Source organism: Falco biarmicus, chromosome 9, assembly GCF_023638135.1.
Source record: "Falco biarmicus isolate bFalBia1 chromosome 9, bFalBia1.pri, whole genome shotgun sequence".
NCBI classification, from domain to species: domain Eukaryota; kingdom Metazoa; phylum Chordata; class Aves; order Falconiformes; family Falconidae; genus Falco; species Falco biarmicus.
The window spans coordinates 13,732,490-13,756,099 of record NC_079296.1 but is presented as its reverse complement, the minus strand read 5'-3'; the positions used below and the strand labels follow the sequence as shown (position 1 = coordinate 13,756,099).

Genomic DNA, 23,610 nt, shown 5'->3' with positions numbered 1-23,610 from the left:
CAACCTACCATCCAAAAGCTGATCTTCAGAAGTGCCTTTATGTGCCAGATGTAAACACCACACTGACCAGACATGGTTCAGTGAATCCAGAAGAGAAGGTTCCAGATTCAGCTAATCCCACCATGTCATACAGAGGTGTAAGGTAACAGTACAGAAAATCGGGCTAGGATCCTTTCTTTCATTACAGGCAATAAAACAGCATGTTGATTAAAACAGCTGACAGCCAAAGTGCCCGGTGAGCACTGATTGGTACACCACAGACCTTGACCTTCCACCTACTCCGTTGGTTTTTCCTGCAAGGAACATTTCCCTTTCAAATATTAAGCAACTTGCTACTCATGTCATATTGTGAGAATACATGGAACCTCCAAACCCTAGTGCTACAATACAGACTACAACATTATCACTTAATAACCCAAATACCCACTAGGCTCAGGGGTTACACAAAGGTTGTGCCTCATTGACAACAGGAGAAGCTCAAGGTAAGAAAATGACCCAGAAAGTACCCTGCAATACAGAGACTGCCACCAGCAGAGCTGTTGGATCATCGCTATAAGGCAGCCTGCGTTACACCTCTCTATGATTAGATCAGGGCTGTGAAATTTCTTCACAGGTAAGAGGACAGACCGCACAAATGCTTTTTATTTGGGACCTGGATTGCATTATACAGCCAAGTTTTTGCTGGACTATATGAATTTGTTCCAGGGACCAGATCAGGCATGCAGATAACAAGAGATTCCTAGCTTCCAGCACATGACTGGACTGCACAGTTGTATGTTTTAATTTTGGCTTTGAAAAAGACTTTGTATGCCAACCCTTGGTGAAGCCACATAGCTTGCAAAAATCCAAGCGTTTCTTAGTGCCTATGACAGCACCAAGATACCGTGGTGCCCACAATTTCCTCTGCAATCTGCAAGGATGGTGTTATTACTCATCCATTTCACTAGGATATAACTAGTTCTCACCATAATGTCTTTAAACCTCCCAAACTCCCTGGAGAAAAAGGCGTATGGAGCTTTAAAGTACTTTTTCCTCCTGCTTTTGGGGCCTATCTATTGAAGGAATGGTCATGTTTCACCAGACCTGCTCTCAACAGCTGGTGTTAATTACTGGAATTACACTGTTTTCCATGCCTCTCTTATCTGGAGGAAGACTGTATTCACACACGTGAAAGCAGTAGCACACAACATTTCAAAGTAAAATGATCTGTGCACTAAGGGATATTTGCACCCACTCTTTGTTCTATTGCTCTAGAAATCTATTCCCGATATTTCTTAATTGGCAGGACAGGGCCCACAAGAGATAAACTAAGATACTGTTTTCACACCCATTTTGCCACATGGCCAATCAGCTTCCATCAGTGATTTTCAGTCTCACAAGGTAAAATATATCCCAGGAGCTCTTCTGTATCATCCCACTGGATGTGGAAAGTGCAGAGAACTCACTTTGTCACTCTTAAACTGAACTCACATCCATGTCCAAATCCCATTCCCAATGGACTATAACACTCAGTTTCTTTCTTTCCTTATGTATGTTTTGGCTTCTGTGCAGTCACAGCAAAGATACACCTGACCCAGTCAGTATCTCAATATGCTAGATTTTTACCTTCTTTTACCTCTTTTTGAGGTATTTCCAAACCACTTCAGCAAATTTCCTGTTTCAGAACAGAAGATAAGGAAGCATTTCACTATTATTCTACAAAGAAAGCTCTATATTTTAAAATAAAAAATTAAAGGCTGCTTTTCTTTCAGGTAGCTTTTCCAACCAATGGGAACATTACAGAGAAACTTTCTCTTACTGAGCAACTAATACCACAGAGATCAACGATGTTACTATGGTATCATTGCCTCTATAGTAACATTGAAGTACCTATTAAACAGATACTACCATTGCTTCTCTCTCTATAGGCAGCTTTATATAGTCATGTAAATTTAAGAGGCTAATTTTCATTAAGTTTTTAAAGTATTTGTCAGCTTTATAATGTATTCTATATTGATACAGACAGTGACAATTCTAGCCCTGATTCTTTGTGGAACTTACATTCTCACCTCTGTTTGTAAACATTCAATTTCAATTCTTACCTGTGTTTATAAAAATTTTCTTTAGGAGCCAGGAGGGTTCGCTTCACGATCTACTGTGAAACGTTCTGAACACTCACAGCTCTACCTGGAGTCAACAGTAACAGTTTGCAAGTAACTAGGAGAATTGTAAGCTAATAGTATTCCATGGTTTTGCCTTTTTTTTTCCTCTCTGAGGACTATATGTGTTGTTTTTGCAAGGGCAAGAAATAAGGGACAGAATCTAGCACTCAAGTGTCTATTTCTAATTATGCTAACTAAACTGGAAGCTCTATTTGCATGAGGTGACAAAATCAGTGTACAAAACTGTTGTTGATAGCCATATTTAGGAACACATAGTCATGCATTTTTAGGAATTCACATTAAAGTACATCCAGAAATATTTATGAGGGGGGGGAACTAATCCACCTTTTTTCTTTCTTTGCTGATGTCTTATGTTTTTCGACGAAGTTAAAAAGGAATAGTTTTCTCCTGTCCACTCCAGTTTATAAAATTCCTTTTTAATTTCACAGACATTGCAGATTTTTACTATTCCCCTCAAAGGATGATCACATAGTTGTTTTTCTTCCTGTAACTGCTACATGCTGCTGCATAAGTCACCAGTGGGAGGTATTATAGAATCAAAAGGCCTGTTTGCTGCTAACATCCTTGCAACTCAGCTTCTTGCAGGAGAGAAAATGGAAGGCTTTATGACTAATTCTGAATGCCTGTAGTTCTCTTTTTCATCAATGGGAGGTGTAGGTTTCTAAAACTTAAAACCCAAGCCTTGCTGTCTCAGAATCCAGAGTTTGGGTCTCTAAGCTGAATGTTTACAATTGCTGCAGAAGCATTTTAGACAGACTCCATAATATTAATAGAGTCCCTGTAGGGGTAACGCTGCAGGCATACACTGTAATCTTATTTGCTTAGAAGCATCTCTGCAAGACAGGGGAAGCAAGAGCATATTTTGTATGTCTTTGAGTTTTACACTAGTATTTATCTGCTGAGAGATCTAGGTAAAGTTTGCCAATATTTCTGCAGGGTTTTACCACTTCCACCGTTCCTTTTCTTCCCTTCTTGTCTACCTGGAGAGCACCCCATTAACTCCCCTGTCCCTCCAGTGCACTTTTGCCCTTTGAGACCACAGTAAGTCAGACGAAGGACCCCCTTGGACCTCCAACCCCCCAGAATAACCACATTGCCCAAGAGCTAAGTACAAGGCTCACAGAAAAATAAGACTAGAGAACATATGAAAGAATACTTGCAAAAAAGTCATACATGAGCCTTATTGGCGTACCAGCTCCTTAACTGGCAACATGAACCCTATTTTACCCCCGTAGTTCACAATTTCAGCTGTTGACATACTGTACTTTCAAAACCCTTTCTCAAAACAAATAGATTTTCCAGAAAATGGTATAAGCCCGAATCATTATTTCTAGACTGGGCTCACCCAGAACAAAATACTTGCTTAGACTGCTAAGCAAGGAGTGGAATACAATACTTGCAGGTTGAAGTTTCTGTCAATAGAAAAATGTTGAGAGCCACACAAAAAATATAGTTGCCTTTGTAGAAGTATTAAGGACAAGTATGGATTCATAGGGTAGGGGACAGGACAAGGAGCAAAGTCAAGTCACTTCAGGTACTAGCTAAACCGCTGATGCTCTTGTTAGGAAACAGCAAGAGCAGGGCTGCTCCCGAAGGGAAGAGGAGGCAGGAGCCAAGGGGTAAATTCCACAGCTGGTAGGGGTACTGCCAGCTGAGGCCCAATCTCACAGCACCCAAGGGAGGCAAACAGGGCAGACCAAATACAACATCTAGGTCCGACAAAAAGACCAAATCATAAGGCAACAGCACAGCAATGAGGCAGGGCCAAGATCAGGCAGAAATACCAACCATCAAGCCAGGATTAGGATCAGGACTAGCGATCACCAGGCACACCTATAGCAGTAAGGCAGGGCTAAGGAGTCAGCAGTCCACAAGTCAGAATCAAAGACTCCACAGGCATATAGGGCTGCTGCTACACCAAAGACTAACACTTCTCCATCATTCATCAGGGACTGATAGCCCTGGGCTGAGCTTAAATAGAGCTCCTGGCCCACAGCTGTGGGGAGAAGCCACAGGTGAGGTTGGTCATGGCCATTGAGGCTCATTAGTACAGCTGTTAAATTATATGAAATGATTGCCACGACGTAGTTGGGAAATCTTTCTCAGTATTGAAATTAGAGCTCTGTGGGTGAACTTCAAGTTACAGCAACCTTTGAGAAAAGGACAGTTTTCTTCTTACCATTCCTCAAATAAAGCTTCAAAGATCTTCATGGTCTGATGTTCCCTGAGCATCAGCTCTGATCCAGGGAGGAAGGTGACACTGTTCTTTAAGTCTTTGATACTCTTCACTTTTTTTTTTGTGGTGACCTCTTACCAAGGAGCAGCTATCAACATCTGAAGGGGAAAATGTTATTTTGTCCAGGATCCTTCAATATCAGAATGGCAGTACAGATGTTCAAAGACTTTTGTCCAGAGTCTATATTGAGTTTCCCAAGCTTGTTTTTTTGAGATTTACTGGGCAATTTGCTGAAAGGAACAAATAGCATTGACAGCCCACATATGCCCTGCAATGATGCTACCCATACAGATGGAGCAGCTCCCTTCCTTCAGTGTTCTTACCTGCACGCTAGTGATGTTTTTCAGAGCATTTTCCTCGGGCATCTTCACTGACACAGTAAGGCAGTCACCTCCTCAGCGTGGTTGTTCCAGTTTCTCTGTATACCCAGGCAGGTAATTTTGCACGGGTTGCATTTGATGGACATCTGTGAAAAATTCCTTAGAATCACCATAACTAAAAAGTTGCTGTTTAAAATGAAACATACAGCTCAAAATCTGTTGCAGTTTTTTGATATTCTTTTCCCCCGCCACCCCCAGCTCTCTCTGAGCTGTGAACAACAGTATTGGGTAGCACAAATTAAGAGGTGTTTGAAATGCAGCATTCCCCATTCTCCTGAGTCACTGCTAGCCAGCGGCTTCTTTTCTCAACACTTGTTTTCACTTCTATACTTTCAGATCAAATATGGCCTCACATTATGTCCTCAGCAAAATCCCAGCCCTTTCAAGAACTGAAAGTTTCCTCTTTATCGTGACAATTTTTAAAAACAAAATCTAGGTATGTAAAATGAAGCGCTTGTGTTTCTGCAAAACAAATATAGCAACAATGACAACATCCTCTGTTTTGCATCTATAAACAGAAATTGATGCATTTTTCATCCATGTTTGCAAGAAGATGAAGCAGCAGAAGCGCAGTAGTGTTTTTTGCAGTCTGGTTTAATCGTATCAAGTATGTCATGCATTCTGGCAGTTCCACAAGTGCTGCCCTGGCACACAACCCTCCCATACGGTTGTGTCAACCAACTTCACAGGGACGGTGACCAAACTGCACAGGTGTATTGGCTGAACCGTATGGCTGTAAAGACCAAACTGTGCGGGTGTAGGAACTGAACCGTGCGGGTACATCGACCAAACATACCTGTACGTTAACTGCACTGCACAGATACAGAGCCTGAACTCACAGGCATCGTGCCCGAGCTGTGCAGGCTCGCAGACAGCCGTAGCGACCGGCCCAGGCAGACGCCCCACCTGAGGCAGCCACGGGCCCCGGCACCGGTGTGCCAACCCGCCCCGGGGGGGCCGCGGCCCCGCGCAGCCCCCGCCGCCTCGGGCAGCTGCGCCGCTCTGGCGCCGGGAGAGCGAGCGGCCCGTCGCCAGCGCCCCTGGCTCGGAGCCGTGCCCCGTGCCCGTGCCCCATGCCCGGCCCCAGCGGCGCAGTGCGGGAGGGCCTCGCCGCCGGGACCCCCGTCGCCCCCTCAGCCGTGCGGACTACACCTCCCAGGGTGCAACGCGGCGCCCGCGCGCTTATGGCCCCCTGGCGGCCGCGTGTGCTGTCCGCAGCGGCGGGGCGGGCTGAGGCGGCGGAGCCCGAGCGGCAGCGGGCGGTGTCGAGCGGGGCGAGGGGCGCGGGCTGGGGCCGGCGCCTAGCGGCCGGGGCGGCGAGAGGCGGGCTCACCCGCCGGCGAGGCGCGCGGGAAGGGGGGTAGCGTGAGCTCGCCCGTGCGGGGAGCCGGTGCCGCGCCGCAGCCATGGGGAACCGCGGGATGGAGGACCTTATCCCGCTGGTCAACCGGCTGCAGGACGCCTTCGCCGCCATCGGGCAGAACGCCAACCTCGACCTGCCGCAGATCGCCGTGGTGGGGGGACAGAGCGCCGGCAAGAGCTCCGTGCTGGAAAATTTTGTCGGGAGGTGAGGGGGTCCCTGCGGGGCCCCGCCACAGGCAGGGCTGCGGGCGGCGCCGGGCGGGGGGCGCGGGCATCGCTCTGCACGGGCGTAGCGGCTGGGCGCGCGGGCACCGCTGCTGGGGGACACGCCGCTGCTGGGGGACACGCCGCTGCTGGGGGACACGCCGCTGCTGGGGGACACGCCGCTGCTGGGGGACACGCCGCTGCTGGGGGACACGCCGCTGCTGGGGGCGCGGGCATCGCGCTGCGGGGACGCGGAGCGGCCGCACGGACCGGTGCGGTGCGCGGGCATCGCTGCTGCCTGCGCGGGCAGCACCGTGGCGGGGCGCGGGGGGGGGTCTCCCCGTCTGCAGGGTGCGTGTCCGTCTCCGCAGCGCGGTCCCGCCTGCCTCAGCCGCAGCTGCGGGGCCGCTGGCAGCCCCCCGCCGCGGGAGGGGCGCCCTGGCTATTACATAAGGGGGCGAAGTGCGGCGGGACCGACCGCAGCCCCCCCAGCCCCCTCCCTCGCTGGGGCCGCCGGGCCGGGCGCCCCCGCGCCGCGCGCCCCCGCGCCGCGCTCCGCGGGTGGGTGCAGCGCCGGGAAGGGGGGTGCGGGAGGGTGGGTAAGTTTAATCTGCGCCGCCCCCCTCCCCCAGCCCTGCCGCGCTGTCCTCCATAGCGGATGCCATGTCAGGAGCTGCGGGGAGGCGGTGGGAAGGACGGGGTTATCTCTCCTATATGCTCAGATTCCCGGGTGCTACCATTTTGTGACAGGCAGTGCACTGATGCTTTCCCTTCATGTGACCTTTGCATTCATCATCTGCAACTTGAGTAAATTGTAGGCTGCGCTGCTTGGTTATCTGCTCCAGCGTAGACACACAACACCTGGGGAGGGAAGGTTGTTCCTCTGCTTGTTTCTGCCCCCGTTAATTGTATCCAGTGATACACAGGTTTTAGTTATCAAGGTATTATTTTATGCTATAAGGGGGCATGCAGGTTGCTGGTGACTTGTGTTAAAAGCAGTGACTGGTGTGATACTTGGTCAGATGCTTGCGTGGGTTTTTCTCTTTCAGCAAACTGCATTTGTGGCAACATCTATTGGGTTTTGTTCCCCCACCCCCACTTTTTATTTTAAGCCATTTGCTGCTGGATGGCTTATAAAGCTTTTGTACCGTTGGAAGGGTCTGGGGTGCGTATGAATTGCTTGTTTAGCTGCAAGTAGCCCCAAAAAGACCGGTGCAGCTGTAGCCTGGAGCAGCAAGTGCAGGGCGCGCTGTGTGTTCTAGGAAGAAGGCATGGGGATTGTGTCTGGTGCAAAGACAGCATGGTAGGAATAAGATTACTTTTTTTTTTTCCTTCTCTCTATATATACATTCAAAGAGTTTGGGATCCTTTCTAGTTAACTTCCAACAGTCCATGCAGTATCCCTCAGGGATGCTGAGAATCGTGCCAAGGGAAGGGCATTACAGGAACACATCTTACTGAGCCTCAGGTCATAGACCAGGAGCCACTTGTCAATAGACACAGAAAAAAACCCAACCCTACCATCAGAGTGAAAAGCTTGCTGGGCTGTAGCTTTCTAAGAAGGGGAAAATGGGTCTCCTGGAATATATGAGTAAAACAGGTTCACCTGTTGGCTCTGCTGTTTTCTTGCTTTCTAAGTACTGGCAGCCTAACCCGTAAATCCTTTTTAGAGGATCTATGCAGTCAGTGCTACAGTGGTGTAATAGATAATGTATGGCTGTTAGGCTGGAGGAGGGTTTGTCAAAGGACAGTCAGTGATTTGGGGTACGCTGCCCCTTTCTTTTAGACTGAGCAAACAGAAGGGGATATATTAATCCTTGGTGTATCTCCACTGGCACCAATTGAAAAGTAACGATTTTATCTGCCTGGTGGAAAATAAATGATTTGAAATGTTTTCTGTCTCTTTTTGATGATCCCTGTCCCAGGAGAACTTGTGACCTCACTGTGTCCCATCAGTGGTTTTGCTAGCAGCAAGCTATAGTGCTGTGGCTTTTAGAAAAAATGAAATAATGAAGGGTCCCCTGAGCAGGAGCTGAGACCTGTCTGTAGAAAAGTATTTAAAAGAAATACTTGGAATGGAAATGGAAAATATGCTGAAGTGGAAAGGTCTTTCTCAATTTGATACTCTTGAGTGCTGGCTAGCTTAGAGACCAGTAACATGAGACATCTTACCAGAGAATGTATGTGTGCGTATATACTGCAGAATCCAATCCTGTTAAAATGATGTTGGGGCCCCACTTGAATGTATTGTCTCTTTTCTTTTCTTGTGGGTGTTGGAAACCATGATAAGAAGCTATGGAAATAGTGTGGAGAATTAAGCATAGCTTCTCAAAGTAATTGTGATAGGGGCTGTTCTCTTCTCTGAATAGGCACAAGAAGAAATTGTGTGTAGACCTACTGTGTACAAATACAATTATTGCTGTAGTGTGGACATGACATATGTCACTGCTCCAGCTTGATACCAGGATGGTGGTGCAGCTATTGCTCAGCAGCTGCATGCTGTATGGTGAATGTGAAGGCTGATGAATTTTTCTCTGAGTGGACAGAAAATTGTGCAAGAACAAATGCAGATGCAGTTGGTACTGACTGATGTGCTTGATGGGGATGCTTAAGCAGAGGGGTTGGAGGCCCTGCCAGGGCTAGTTTTCCTGCTCGGTACCTGCAAGGCTTCTTTCAAATTGTCATCCAGCTGCGTTCCCACAGCAGGGCAGCACACTTGCCCTCCCTGCCAGACCTAGCCTGTGGCTAGGCAGGGCTTCAGCCTAGGGCTGCTGCTGGCACCTTGCAGTAGCACTGAATCCTTGTGCGTGCTGGAAGCCTTGAAGCACAGGGAAGTGATGCTGACTGCAGTCAATGTTTAGTTGCATGTCTTGCCAAACAAATAGTATTTTTTTTTCCCTCCTGAATGTCATGGCTTACTAGTTGCTGCTAATTGCTCTTCCAGTGTCACTTACTCTACTGTTAACAGATAATCCAACAGTGCAGACCCTGTATTTATAATACCAGATGTCACTGTAGCTGCTATGTGTGCTTTTGCTGCCGGATACTCAGCATGGTGACTAGGATACTGGCTGATGCTGTTAAAAATCACTGAAGAGAAGAGAGAAGCCATGTAGAAGGCAGACAGGTGACACATCTCTTCATAGACTGGTTCATCATGGAGCCCAGAAATGGAAGGAAGGTTGGTCAGGTCAGCTCCAGGCATTTCCTGTTGGTGTGGCTATAGGCTTGTAAATGGGTCAGGAGGGACATCAGGGGTCATTTAGTCCCTTCTTAAGGTGGTGTTACTTTCCTGCTGCCACCTTTCTTAAATTGGAGGGTCTTAGAGCAGGCGCCAGTACCAGCAGAACTGGTCTGATAAAAAGAACAAAGCATGTGGCATGTGCTAATCTGACTTGAGAGCTGAAAGGACCAAGAAGGGGGATATAAAAGACTGCCCACAAAACTGTAGAATCATCCATGTTCATGCCCCTCTTATTTTGCCATGTGAAAATGACAGATATAAGTGTGGGTTTTCTTTTAAAATCCTAAGGTCTCGGAGCACTGTTATACAAACCGCTGGATTTGTGGGAGTATTACTGTTATCTCTGCTTTACAAACAGGGAGAGCTGAAAGCACTGGGCTGTGTTCAGATGGCTACATGAATGTCTGTGCCTTGTGTTTTTGTTGTGTGATCCAAGGCAGCATACTGCTCAGCCCTGCTAGGACAGCTGCATTGCTCTTCACGGAGAAAACAAGGCACCTCTGACTTCTGGAGAACAGATGGTTTAAGGGGGCTGCTGAGGAGGCAGTGACTAAGGATTGGGAATAGTAGGTGGAAGGACTTGAGTGGAGGTGAAACAGTCTTGTTTATGATCAAGGGAGCTAAGCAGTGCCAGAGTTGTGGGAAGTGGGATCAGCGTTTACTTGACCCCAGACCTGAGCATTACTTCAGAAGCATCCTCTCTTGGGAGCTTTTATGTCCCAAACCAAATAGGGGCGCTTAGCAGTCTGCACCGGGCTCCAGTGGTATATGCTGAATTAGCCGATGTTTGTGTGTTGCCTGGAAGGAAATTGGAGACAGGCATGGACCTAAGCTCAACTGTGTTGGGCTAACCTTGCCTTTCCTAACAAACTGAAGTTTCAGCATGGGTAAAAGAGCAGGGAAAACGCAGCGCTGCAATGCCTGTGGCAGTGGTAAGGATAAGTACCTATTAAGCGTGCTACTTGTGTTACAAGTAATTGCCTTGACAAAACCAGCCAAGGGCCAGGCAGCATGTGCCACAACTGTGTCTTTGCCTTGCAACGTCACATACTGAAAATGCAAAGCTAGATCTGGAAGCCACAAGGTTTAGTTTGGCTTCAGGTATAACTTCAAGGAGCAACTTAGTATCTTCATATCTTAACCTTCCCCAGCTATATAGGGATAAATATTTACACCCCCAAGATACGATGGGGGGAATGCCTTCTTTGATAACACATACATTGCTTTGTTACAGGAAGCTTCTCCAGCAGAATCCCTTCAGAGGCCAAAAGCAGTGTTAGCAACTATCTAGAAGTGAAAGATGCTATAGGGATGCATACAGAGATGTAGATACTTGGCCTGTTCAGATACTGTAGGAAAACTTTTTGACAATGATCTTTGCCCTTTTAAGTTGCTCAACCTTCTGCTGTAGTGCATGCTTTGTGAGCTTGAGTGCCTGGAAGAGAACTGAGGGTTTTAAACCTTACAAAAGTCATAGTGACATTATGTATAGATTGAGGATGTCTGCTGTACTGCGTAATGCTGAGCATCAATGCATTATTTCAGTAGCGGATTTAAATTTAAACAAGAAGATACACTCACTGACTTGCTCTGATCTGGCCACAAAAGGGGTCTTTAAATATGATTCTTCTATTTTCATTTTTTTTTTTTTTGGTTCTGCTTTGAGATACATTTACATGCTTAGAGTGCTGGCAGAGAGAGTAATTGAAAATCATGGACCCTTAATTGCTGTATGATGAATATGTCTGTGAGCTGACCAAATCCTGCTTGTATTTGCAGGTTAAAGCCATACACATTGCTTGGGAACTGACGTAGGGTTGCAGAGAATGGTGCAAGAGCCAGGAGTAGGAGCCTACTGTTTAGAGAAATAAATCATGGTCAAATAATAGTCCTTCAAATGGCAGCAAGCCTTTGGTCTCCAATGAAGAAAATACCTGTTTTCATCTCTGAGTAACTGGGGAAGGAAGAAAATATGGAGCACTGGGGGAAATAGATAATGTGTTATGGCAGACTGGAAGATTAATTTAAGAGAAATCTGTACAGCTCTGAGCAAACACTTGTGGGAGGAGAAATGCTAGAAGGAGATTCATAATTAAGTTAAAATATAAGTGGATGGCTCTAAGGCTGGGGGGAGTGTGAATCTCAATGTTTGTAGATGCAGCAATGGTGTCTGCCTGTATTTGTCCTCTAACTACTTGCCTTAAAGTTATAAGGGTTGGCTCAAATAAATAAGTCTAGTATCTTTTCTGCTTCCTGCAGCAGTTAGGTGTTCTTCGCAGATCTCGCTGACTGACTGTATTCTTCAGCTTAAGTCTTTAGTGATGATCTCATACTTCTGGTAACTGCCCATTAGCCTTGTATTCACCAGGAAGAGATCCTTATGGCATGTCTGGGATCATATCAGAATTTACCCAGGGAAGGAAACCAGCTGTATCTCCAGTGGAAGTGGATTGCTCAGTATTGTGCAAGTTGGGGCTTGCCTGGACCTACTGGTGTGTGAAAATGACAGGTTGTCTTGTCATTGCTGGAATTCATTACCTGATAGCTGCCACATCAGGAGGATGCCTTCTTTGCTAGTGTGGACTCTTCCTTGTTACCATGATAATCCACATGTTGGGAATCTTCGAGCATCCTGAGCTTTGATTAGTTCTTAGTGTACTTTGAGATAGCTAAGTGTTGTGGCATTTTTTTTGTTTGCTCTATAAGTGGTGTGCTGGGATACAGGGCTGTAAAGTCTGCAAAACCAGCAGGTAAAAAGTCAGATCTCAGAAATATTCCCCTATGCTAAAACTGTCAGCTGTTACTGTTTTTCAAAATTCCACATGCTTATAACTTTTTACGCAGTCAAAAAAAATAAAACAACAACCAGGCAAAGCAAAGACAAATATTTATTTTTAAAGGCTACTGCTTGTTTTCAGAAGCCATAGTTCAATACCTAGCTGGGGATGCAGAGTCAAGTCCTTGAACCTGACTTTTCCTGATACTCTGAGCAGGCAGAACTCTGCTAGACTAAATAGAAGGTGTGGGAGTCTGTCTGCAGCACCTCGTAACTGAGGCAGCTTCTGACAATGCTGTTCTAAGGCTAGCCCCCTTCCTGATCTGGTGAATCACTGAATGTCGCTACTTCATACTTCAAGTTTGAGCCTGTCTGTATGAGTGTGAGTAAAAATTCTTCTGAATAAGGATTTCTTAGTATCTTTAAGATGAACTTTTTTGAGGAGAAATGGAAGAAGTTGACAACTTAGAGTAAGTTAATCAAGAAAACAGCTCCTGCTGTGTTCTAGCTACCGGAGTGAAATGCATTATGATGCCTTGAGCAGTGAGTTTATTAGAGAAGAGCAAACCCATGTGTGCTCCACCCGTGTGAGCCCATACTGTTTTTGTGGCAGGTAATGCATTTGAGTGGCAAAACCAGAAGGTTTGTAGAAGGAGCGGCAGGCAGTCATCTAGAAGCATATGATGTTCAGCCTGTATGCCCAGTATAAAACTGGTTTTGAGGGGGCATCTGTGAAAGGAGACTTACTGGTAATGTGCAGGGTAAACTTACTTCCTTGATATGTCACTAAAAAAAACACCCAAAAAACTTTGGGTGTAATACTTTCCTTCTTGGACTCACAGATCTGTAACCATATGAGTCAGAGTACTGCTAGTTGGGAGGAGAGCTAAAACTAAATCTGGTCCCCCCAAAAAAATTAAAAAATCTAGTCATGCATGGTGGGGGAACATAGCTCACTAGTGGGACAGTTTCTTATTCCACTTGAAATTTTCCTTTCCTGATCCCAGACCTGGTTTTGCACTTCCTGATAAGAGTGAAAGGTCAGGATAAAGGAATATTGTCTCTTACAAAGCAGGCAGACAGGCACATTTGGCCTTGAGATGGTTATGTTCTCAGCAGTGAAACTAAATTCTTGTGTAACTAATTTTTTTTTATACTTTTTTCTCCATCTGTAGAAAGGAGGTGCTGTTGGTCTCTGTCATGTCATGTAGGTGTATATCATTCATGAACACCTGAAATAATATTAGAAAAGGTTAACCATAAAGTAGGAATCTATTTCTTCTAACAGTAAATTAAAACTTTGCAAGGGTGGTACAGCAGCGTCTGCCTGAGCCCTTTGAAAGATGCCTTCTGTGCAGAAGTGTGCCAAGAGCTTTCGCTGCTCATGCGGCCTCGTTTGCCCAGTGTTGCTGGTCTCTTAGGTCTGTCTTGCAGAGAGGCTGGGACTGATGCAGCCACCTTTGGCTGCTGGCATCGATCAGGTGCTAGATTTGAGGAGTTGGGGTACTCTTAGAAAGCACTAGGAGATGAGAGGCTGCACGAGTTGAGCTGGTAGCACTTAAATTTTTGAACATAGCCTTTGAGAGCAGGGATGGGTAGTGCAGGCCTGTAGAGGAATGAGCCCAGGGTTTTGTCCTTGGTGACTTCAGACACTCAGATGATCTGGTCAGGCCTGGAGGTGGTCAAACCGCCAGGAGAACTGGTTCTGAAAAGCTCCAAAAAGCTGTTTTTCTTTGTTTACATTTGTCTATGATCCTTCAAAAGCCTGCATCATGCTTATTTTTGAGTGACCTGATGGAATTTAGTCATGAGAATTGGATGTCTTGCTCAGGACTGGCTACTGTAAATATTGGGGTGGCTATGAGGAGAGGACTGAGACAACACTTCAGTTTTTACTGAGGAGCAGGCAAGAGTATGCATGAAAATACTGTGGCTGACAACTGAGAGCACAATTTAATGTTAGATATTTCAACAGTTATTCCGGGTGACTCATTGACACTTTGTACTTACGTCCAGCTTTTTGCTTTCAAAGTCCTGTTAGTGAATACTTTAACAACAATCAAATGTAAAGTGTGTCAGTAATTTTCTTAAGCTGTTTTATATAGATGGGCAGACAGGACAATTGCTGATGGTTGCTTCCTGCATGACCTTCAGGCTTGTCACAGCTCCTAGGCTGGTGCTGACTATAATAGATAGCTGCTTTTCTTTCCTTCCAGTACAGGAAGAAGGAGCCCTGAGTCTGAAATCTAACAGTGTCTCTGATTGTTCTCTGCCATGTTAGATGCTCTGAAAGCTTTGGCAGACCCCGCCATGACCAAGTGGAAGTGAGATGGTGTTTTAATCCCTGGTCAGTAGCTTCTTGCAGTTCAGCATAACATGCTTTTGGAAGCAACTTGGAAGCAGATGTTATGCAAGCTCCTCAAGCTGTGTCTTGCTGACTGGAAGCAAACTTGCCAGCTTCTGCCACTTTTCTGCAAGTCTTGTGACTTGTGTAGCTTTTCTTAGAGCCCTGGATGTAACAATTAAGCTAACAGAAGAGCGGTGTAGCTTTTGTGTTGAAAATGTCGATTTCTAACACTGAGGGTATTTATTTTTTTTTCCTTTAAAAGATGCTGTTTCCCTAAGTGTTCCTGGAGACAGTGTAGAGAATCCCAAAACTAAGACCTGCATTGTCAACTCTTCCCTTCCTAAAAATCAGGACTTAGCCCCAAAACTATAAGCTCTGCTAAAATACTTGAGTTGCAGTCACAATGAACAATAAATTATACAAAATGAGGTTTGGAATAGACCCAGTTCCTCACTTGTGACTGAAATGGGAATTGAACTGGAGTTTCTGGGGGTGAAAATTCTGTTTTAATAATGTCTTGCCTCAACAGTCCCCTTTAACACTCCCTTTCCTGTTTCTTATGGCTGCAGGTTGCATTGTTGCAGCTAGGGTGAAGAGTTAACGCTACTGTAACAAACATGAGAATTGCTGGGACTGCTGTTTTGTGGCTGTGAAACAGTCTTGATGTAAGAGTGGCTGGTGTAGTATGTGGGGTGCCTGCCAGAGGACGTAGCCGTACAGCAGTGTTGCTGTAAGGCTGTATAAAAGCTGAGCATAAACTATTTCAGAGTAGTTTTCCAGCTGCATTTAGACCCTCTTTCAAAGCAGCGATAGGCAGAAGTCTACAGAGATGCTGAGCTGTTGGTTCTCAACATCTGCAAATGTTTTTACAGTGGAACTAACTTACTCTGGAGAGTACTAGGAAAAACTGTAATTTTTGTGGGGTTTTTTGAGACTGATGATCCAGGGATGGGGAGGCTGTGCTGGATTTCTTAGAACAAGGAAAGAGGTACTTAAAGGCAAAAATCTTGAAGCTTTTGTTCAGTTCCTCCTCTTTGCCTTCCTGCCACTCTTGCATGTGTAAAAGCAGAGCAAATTATGTAGGACCTAACTCAGGGCTCCGAGAGCTCGTCCTCATCCAAGTAATTGTAAACCTCTACAAACAGGGGCTTACAATGAAAGTAACTGTTTGTTTGCTGCCTGCCAGCACAGGAACAATTCTCTGTCAGCAGGGGAATACACCTGATGACCTGTCAGTTCAGAATTAAGCCAGTGAAAAACGAAGCTCAAACTCCCATAGTTTTTATTCTTATACTTAGTTCTGCTGACTTGCTTATGATTTACTCCGAATTTACACTGCTCTGGGTCAGGATGGGGCCCCTTAATTCCAATACATGTTAGGTTTTCTCTTTCTGGCTGCTGCCTGTGATCTCTTGAGTAATCTCTGGCTATTTCTTAATCTGATTGTGCTTTTACTTTTAATAGAAGCTCCTCTATGAATAGCTGGGAATTGTCTGAGCACGGTGGCCTTGAGAGGAGATCTGTCGCAGTGGGGTTATAGCTAGAGGTAAGGAGGAGATTGGTGTATACCAAAATGCAGGGTACCGTCAGGGACTGGTGCATGACATGTGTCATACTGCAGAGCTGATGCTGCAGCTCCAGTGCTGAAACTCGGGTCACCTCTTCTCCATCAGCGTAGCTCTCAGAAGAGATCCCAGCAATATGCTTCTTCCCTCTGGGCTGTGATACTTGGATTCGATGTTCCTGTTCCTAAGCATTACTCTGTTTATGCCTGTTCATACAAGATGTGTGTGTGTTATGCCAAGCCTGCAAACTGTCTGGCACCCCAAATGAATCTTGGAGAAAGAGGTCCATTTCTTGAATGAATTTGTATAGACTGTTGAAAGAATCATATTTAAAGAATACTTACTGTAAAATAACAAGTGAGGCGCTGCGTTAGCACTTGATATCTTACTGTCTTATGTTTGGACAAAGTTGAATTCAAACTGGACACCTGGGCAGGCAAAAGCAAATGTTATTAGAAATCAGTGTCTTGGTTTAAAGGGGTGGGGGAATGATAACAGGGGAAGGAATTTAGATAAACCTTTTGCTTATGGAAAATAGGGGAAGGAATAGAAGACTCCAATTTGTTTGTCCAGGTGACTAAGCTGCAATTTTGCTATTAGATCCAGAGTGCCCATTAATAGGCAACACCAAGACCCACCTGCTTTTTTAATTTAAGCCCTAAAAGTTTTCCGTGAAGACTTGGACTCCTTTAGAAATTATGTGTATGTGTATATGTATGTAAACTTGCCTTTTTGTTACCTCCTGTGGTCAGTGCCCAAATGTGACCAGAGAGAAATGTTCCCTGGAACATGAGGAGTGCTGTCCCATCAGTTGGTCAAAAGGACTCTGGCAGACACATTGGAACCAGCCAGGAGGTCAAAAGCTCGTCTCTTCTGGGACTATTGATTCAGCTTTCATTCTGGTATAGCCTGAAATGGAGATGTCTTACGTGGGTTTTGAAGTAGTTTAATGCCTCTGACTTTGCTCTGCACTAGAGGTGTTAGCAGTCTGTCTGCTGGATTTTCTTCAAGGGCTTAAGAAGCAATGCCTCTGCAGCATGTTTCTAGCCAGGGTGATCCTAATTATATCTGAAACTGCAGAGGTGCAGGGCATAGCAAGGAGCTTGGCAATATTCCTGCATACCTTCCCAGGCAGAGTGTAGATATAAATTGGCATCTTAAATTCCCTCTGCAGGGCAACCACACACTTTGGACAATTTGGTCAGGATGCCCAAGTGCAGTATCACTCTGTTATCCACAGAACTCTGTCCTTCCTGCCTGGCCTGTTGGAAGGGACCACCTGCCTCCCCATCCACAACACGCTCTGCCTCTCGCTGCTGACCCAAGATAAATTATCAGGGCACATGCATTCAATTTTACAAACCTACAATCCATGTCTGGCCACTAGTAGCGCATCATAGCTTGAGCTACCACCTCCTTTCCTCATACAGCTTCCATTTGAGTTTGTACTATTGGGTTCATCAAAGTGATTTTGCTGTTTCTAATGAACTCTTTCAGTTGTCAGTACCCTTTGTGGCATTCAGGCTCTGGGGAGGATGTCTTCTTTTCTAGCACACAGTGCTGTCTGGGAGTGGAGGAGGTGTCATACTGCAGTGATGAAATGTGTGTCAAGCTGTTTGTTCTTCTCTTAGGTCTTGCAGCAGGTTCCAGGACTCCAGAGGTGGTGGAGTTTTGACAAGAAATCAAAGATGATACTTACCATGAGTGTTTGGTATCTTTGAGTCTGCCACTGTACCTGGCTTCCTGCTTTGGAGGAGAGAAAGGCAAAAAGGGGGATAAACCCCTCTATCCAGAGTCTCCACGTGACGAATAGCTTGAATAATTAGTTACTGCTGCACAGTCTAGGGATGTCCCTGAACACAGGAGAGCCTTTATTGCTGGACAGGCTTTATTCTAGACCCAGCTGCAGCCTGATTCCAGCGAGCTAGGACAGATTAAGACACTGGTGGTGGGAAATAGCAAGGTCAGCCGTTGCTCACTGGTTTTAGCATACATTAATCCCAGGGTGTTATTGTGGCTGTGCTTTCCCATCAGTCATTTTGGTCCCAGAGTTTGTGTGTAGCTTGTCCTTTTGTTTTTTTGCAGCTCAAGTTGCAGGTGCTGTACAGGTCATGTGTTTCAGGGCTGCAGCCCTTCTGTTACGGCAAAGACAGGATTTGTCAGATTTGTTTGTGCCAAAGCAGAGCAGTGTTACTGCAGTATTATGACAAATCAGCATGGCTTGAGATAGAGACAAGCAAAGATGCTGGGTCATGGGTTTACTTTTATGGCCACAAAAACTGTTTCTTTACTACTGCCATAAGGACTGAACTAATTTGCTCTAGGGTGGTGTTGATGCCTGGTACTGTCCTCTTGGAGACTGGAAGTTGCAGAGAGTTTCTGGAGATGATAATCTACATGACATTTTTTTTTTTTTGTCAGGGTATATAAGCTTCAGAGGGAGCAAAAGAAAAACGTGCTTTTATGCTATGATGGTGAAAATTCAGCAAGGCTGACAGAAGGGTCTGGTTTACAGCTGTTGGGGTGGAGAATGCATCATGCTATTGCAATATTTCTTACACCTGTGGCTCTGGAGGTCTCTGGACCCCACCAGTGCTGTGGTTGCTTTTCCCCTGAATCCTGGTATTGTTACACAGATCTGATGTTATGTTTGTTTTTTAAACGAGTGAAGCCAGCCCTGTGTTCTTTCTTCTGGGATTAAGTCTTGAAATCAAAGCTGCATTTTCAACAAGTGTGTAATCGTTACTGCTGCATCCATTCGGGTTTCACCAGGCTGCTTGATCCCAGGAATTCCTGATATTGTCATGTAGAATTAGTGCTGTATTATTCTTTACCTTGAATATCCCAAGGCAGCAAGCAAGATCCAGGGCTTCATTTTCTATTACCCAGAAGATCCCAGAGGAAGCTTCACAGCAGAAGCGCTGTAATTTTCTACTCTCTCAAGACTCTGCTTCTCCAGCACTGCAGCCGAGTCAATGCGGCATTTGCTATAATGGGCAGCGACTTTTTGAGATCAGGCGATGCACTGTAGGCTGTAGCACTCTAAATAATCCTCTACAGTAAAATGCAGAGTTCCAAACAAGAAAATCCCTTTACAGTTTTTACCTGCAAAAATACAAAGAGAAAACTGGCTCACAAGTGCCCTGTAGATGTGTTGGAGTGCCCTGTTTTCCTTTCCTGTCTGTCTGTGTGCTGGGCTAACCCATCCGCAGGAACATAGCAGGGAGGATCTGGCAGATAAGTCAGCCCTCAAAATGGAGGAGGGGAAGGATATTCCTGATCAGTTCTCTCACAGCAGAGATGAACTGAAGCAAGTAACATCTCGGGTGAGATGGCCAGGTTTGTGTGCCAGCAGTACCTCCTGTTTCTCCTGCAAGCTCTTGACCCGTAGCTGTAGATGCTTACTTAAAATCTGTCAGCCTCAGCAGCTTGGGGCTGATGCACAGCAGTGAGGTATGCAGGAGCTATATGGACATCAAACTGATTTGTTTCTATGGAAACAAGTAGGTTTCACCATGTTGTAGGGAAGTAGGAGGGGAATTATCCCTTGGGCCTGGTTCTGGCTCTCGGATTGGATTGGTCAACGCACCGCAACTACAGAGCAGCAGCCCATGAAGGGATTATCTGTCTGCTCAGTGACCACAACTAGGGAGAGAAACACGTGGATCCAGTCTGCTGCTGTTGCAGGCTTCCTCAGCAGGGATGACACAAGGTACTGTCGAGGTGTGCCAGGATTCCTGGGTTCACAGTCCTCCATGGTGTTACAAAGCAAAGAATCTGACCTTGGTCGCTCATGGCCAGCAGGGAGCCCTGCAGGAGCAGCACAAGCGGCTGTAACGCTGTATCCTGCCCAGACATACCAGTTAGGGTGGGTAAGGTGGTGAGCTGTGCTCAGGCTTTAGCACACCTTCTTCTGGGCAAGAGCTGAGAACTACTTGTGTTGCCTGCAAGGACTGGGGGAAGCTGAGATCTTTCAGACGGGCTTCAGGCATAGCTTGTTGATGAAATTATTGTATATCCTGTTATATTTGCTGTACTGCTTTCAGAAGATCACAGCACCTGAAGTCCTGTGAGTGAGGGTGTTGATTTTGAAACCTTTTTTCTAAAATGAAAGTTCATCTCATGAAACCAGAGGAGGACTCAAAGCATGAATATAAACCTTGTTCAGGTTCAAATAAGAACAGCATGTACTAAACCCCGTGTATTCCTAGGGGTCTGTAGTACTGAGTCTGTTTGAATGGACCCTGTGCCCTTGTGCAAAACCCTAGTGCTGATTCTTCAAAAGGGGCTGACCAGCACCTCTGTACTTCGGATCTTGTGCCCTGAGGGTACTTGCCTCTTTAGGCCCCAGCAGTGACTCAGAAGGAAAGCTTAGATTTCTAGATAGAAGGAAGCAGACTGTGGAAAACTGGCAAAAACGGTAATGCCTGTGTGTCTAAGCATCTTCCCAAGGTATTCCCTTGTCTGTTCTCTTCTTCCCTCTTACAGGTGTAGCACAGGAGCTGTGTAACCTCTAATGGAGAGGAATTCCATTCGCTTGGCTTCTGTCTCCCCTCCCTTGTATATAGGGACTTCAGCACGTGTTATGTAAACTGAGTTAGGGATGGAGTGCAGCTCTGTTGGAAATTCTTGCTTTATGCAAAGTAGCACAGCCGATGAGTTAGTTGGGTGCGGTAACCCTTGGTTATGGGTTTGCAGGGGTGCATCAGAAGAAAGTAGCAACATCTCTGCCTTATTTTCAGGTCATCTAAAAATATATTGTGCACCTTGAAAGTCAGGCCAGATCTTGCTGTAAGGTCTACCAAGCACAAAGCTAGGGTATAGCGGCTTCCTTGGAATTACTGCAGACATACAGCAGCACAAATCCCTAGGGCAAACTTGGCTGTGCCATTTCACTCTGTGGGCTGGCAGGCCCCCAGGCCACTGAATAGAAGTGTAATAGCTAAAGTGAAAGAGTGCTTCTGACCTCATTGGATGTCTCTTGCCCTGTGGAAGCAGTACAGCCATGAAGCTCTGTAGTTCTGCATCAGATTAACTTGTGCACAGGGGTTCTAGTGCAGCCATGACTTGGCATAATGTGTACAGCTGTCTTCCAGATTTTGATATACCCTGAAGCTTTTGATGTTCCCTGAGTGCGAAACAAAAATCAGCCCAAAGGATTAAAATAAAAATAAATAGAAAAACTTACCTTATCCCACTGCTTCCGGAGACCTGCATAGAGGCATGTGCAGGAGGGAGGCTGCATGAGGTACAAGGCAGGGAGATGTGGAAGGAGTGAATGAGAAAGGCGCTGACTGCAGTGACTCCTGGGAGCCAGTCTGTGCAGTCAGAGATAAGCCAGGAAAGCAGAATTTAGCATGTTCTGGAAGGCATAGAGGAGGGTGCTGTTTCTAAGGAAGTGTTAGTGTAAAAATTGCTATGCACCTTCCTTTTTGCTTTAGCAGTGTTTGTAAGGGTGCTGCAGGCTGAAGTCTAAACACTGCAGCTGAAGCATCAGTGATGCAGGAGAAGGTTGCACAGGGCCTATCCCCTCTCTAGTTGTCTGAGCCCCCTCAGCCCACACTTGACTCAACAAATGTATTCTGATGGGGGTAACCCTTTTTCAATTAACACTTTTGGTGTTTGAAGCACGTGGGTCCTCCCGGAGACCCATAAGAGCACAAAAATTTGACAGTGCATTTCAGTAACAGAAGGCCTTATCCTGTTCTGTAGGAAAGGGAAGATCTAGGCTCTACCAGAAATCACCAAGAAGGTGACGTAGGGAATAGTGCTGGAGTCTGTCACCTCTGTACACCTGGATCAGTGGCCAAGTAATTGTGCTCTGTCCCATGATGAAGAGACAAGCCCTATGGCTGAGATGGAAATTCATTCAGCTGCTGTCTCCCCACAGCACATCGTGTAGTCCCAAATGTCAGTGAAACAAACCCCACCATTATGTTTGTTCATGAGGAACTGGATTTGACTCGCTGAACTTACCGCATGTAGGCTTTCAAACAGCTAGCCATGCACTTTTCTATGGAGGTGGATTCTGTTGGAGGGGGCAGTCTCCTTTGGCAAAGCTTCTGATGTGGTGTCATTATGGGTTTTGAAATGTTGCCTTTTGCAGTAAGTGTTGATTTCTTAGGTGGCTTTATTTACTTCATATGTTACTATGAATACACTAATTTTTCTTACTTTGAAGTGAGAGCACAGTACGGGGGAAAAAGATGGAGCACTTAAGAACACCACACATCCTTGGTCCCTTGTAAAAGGGGCAGAGGAAACAAAACAAAGGTGATTATTGCAGTGAGAGTCATAATGTCAGTTCTGGAGCAGGGTGTGTGTGTGAACATGTAATACAACCTATTTCTACACTTTTGTTCTTGCAGTGAATTAGCATAGTTGCTGTCCTTTCATGTTTGAAGACCATAGTGCCTCAGTCTCTGCATAAAACCTTAGTAAAGGCATCTTGGACAGAATTAGCCCTCATGCTTGCTGGGGACCTGTGGTGGTATCAGCTGCAGTGCTGTGCAAAAGAAGAACTCAAGGCAGATAGGGGAATAGGAGAAGGTGCAAACTTCAGAAGTTACTTTCCAGTTTATTATCTATCCTCTCTGACAAGTTATCCAGTAGTATGCTGTTAAGTGGGTCCAGCTTATGCTAGCATTTGTGCTTTGCCCTGCTCAGACAGCACCTGTGAAGTTTGTAAGATGGTTTCTGGGAGCTTATCTTAAGTACAGCAAACTCCTAAACTCAAGACAAGGTGTGCTTGGCCCTCCTTGGTTACTGATGTGGAGAACTGTACTGGGGAGAAACAGCTAGGTGTTGCAGATGCTGTTTGAGTGCCAGTACTACGTAACAAAGCAATTGTAAGTGTTCCAAGTCAGCACAATGGTGTTAACCTCCCTTTGCGCTACTGTAAATAGGAACGCAAGGCACAAGGCAGTGGGAAGCCTTCTCTTTATTTTTTTTTGTTTCTGCTAACATGTATATTATGATGACACTCATGAACTATTGCCTGTCTTTATTTTTTCACAATTGTATTCTTGAATAATGAACCATTGTGCACAATAATATTGCCAGTATGCTGGAATGTGATGTACTTACAATAGATCTTTATTTCTATACGTATCCATTGTGTGACCAGTACCAACTACACCCGAAGAAACGATATTATACCAAGTGCTTATGGAATTACTCTTTCACTGTGGGTCAAGGCTAGGCACACTGTTATGCTGTAGCAACTGTCAGATAAATAGCATGCATCCCCTGGCTTTCACATCTGAGTCTAAAAGTGCTAATCTTAACGGAAAAAATGTGGCTACTTAGGAATGAGACTTAGCATGTGGTTATGA

General features: G+C 45.6%; 1 protein-coding gene and 1 long non-coding RNA gene across 19 annotated transcripts in view; one reads left to right on the top strand and one right to left on the bottom strand.

Moving 5' to 3' along the window:
• Positions 1-2,952: 2,952 nt before the first annotated feature.
• On the bottom strand, positions 2,953-5,828 carry LOC130155381 (uncharacterized). The gene is made up of 3 exons (XR_008824048.1): positions 5,575-5,828; positions 4,722-4,864; positions 2,953-4,628 (listed from the first exon to the last, which is right to left on the bottom strand). It is a non-coding gene; the product is annotated as an uncharacterized LOC130155381 (long non-coding RNA).
• A 184-nt stretch (positions 5,829-6,012) lies between these two features.
• The window catches only part of DNM1 (dynamin 1), a 68,713-nt gene continuing 51,115 nt past the window's right edge, over positions 6,013-23,610 (top strand). For all 18 annotated transcript variants that reach the window (XR_008823810.1, XR_008823808.1, XR_008823807.1 and 15 more), the window contains exon 1: positions 6,013-6,345. Coding sequence is in view for 13 of the 18 variants with exons in the window: in XM_056350883.1 (XP_056206858.1) it covers positions 6,185-6,345 (161 nt within the window). In the remaining 5 variants the exon portion in view is untranslated. The remainder of the gene's footprint in view (positions 6,346-23,610) is intronic.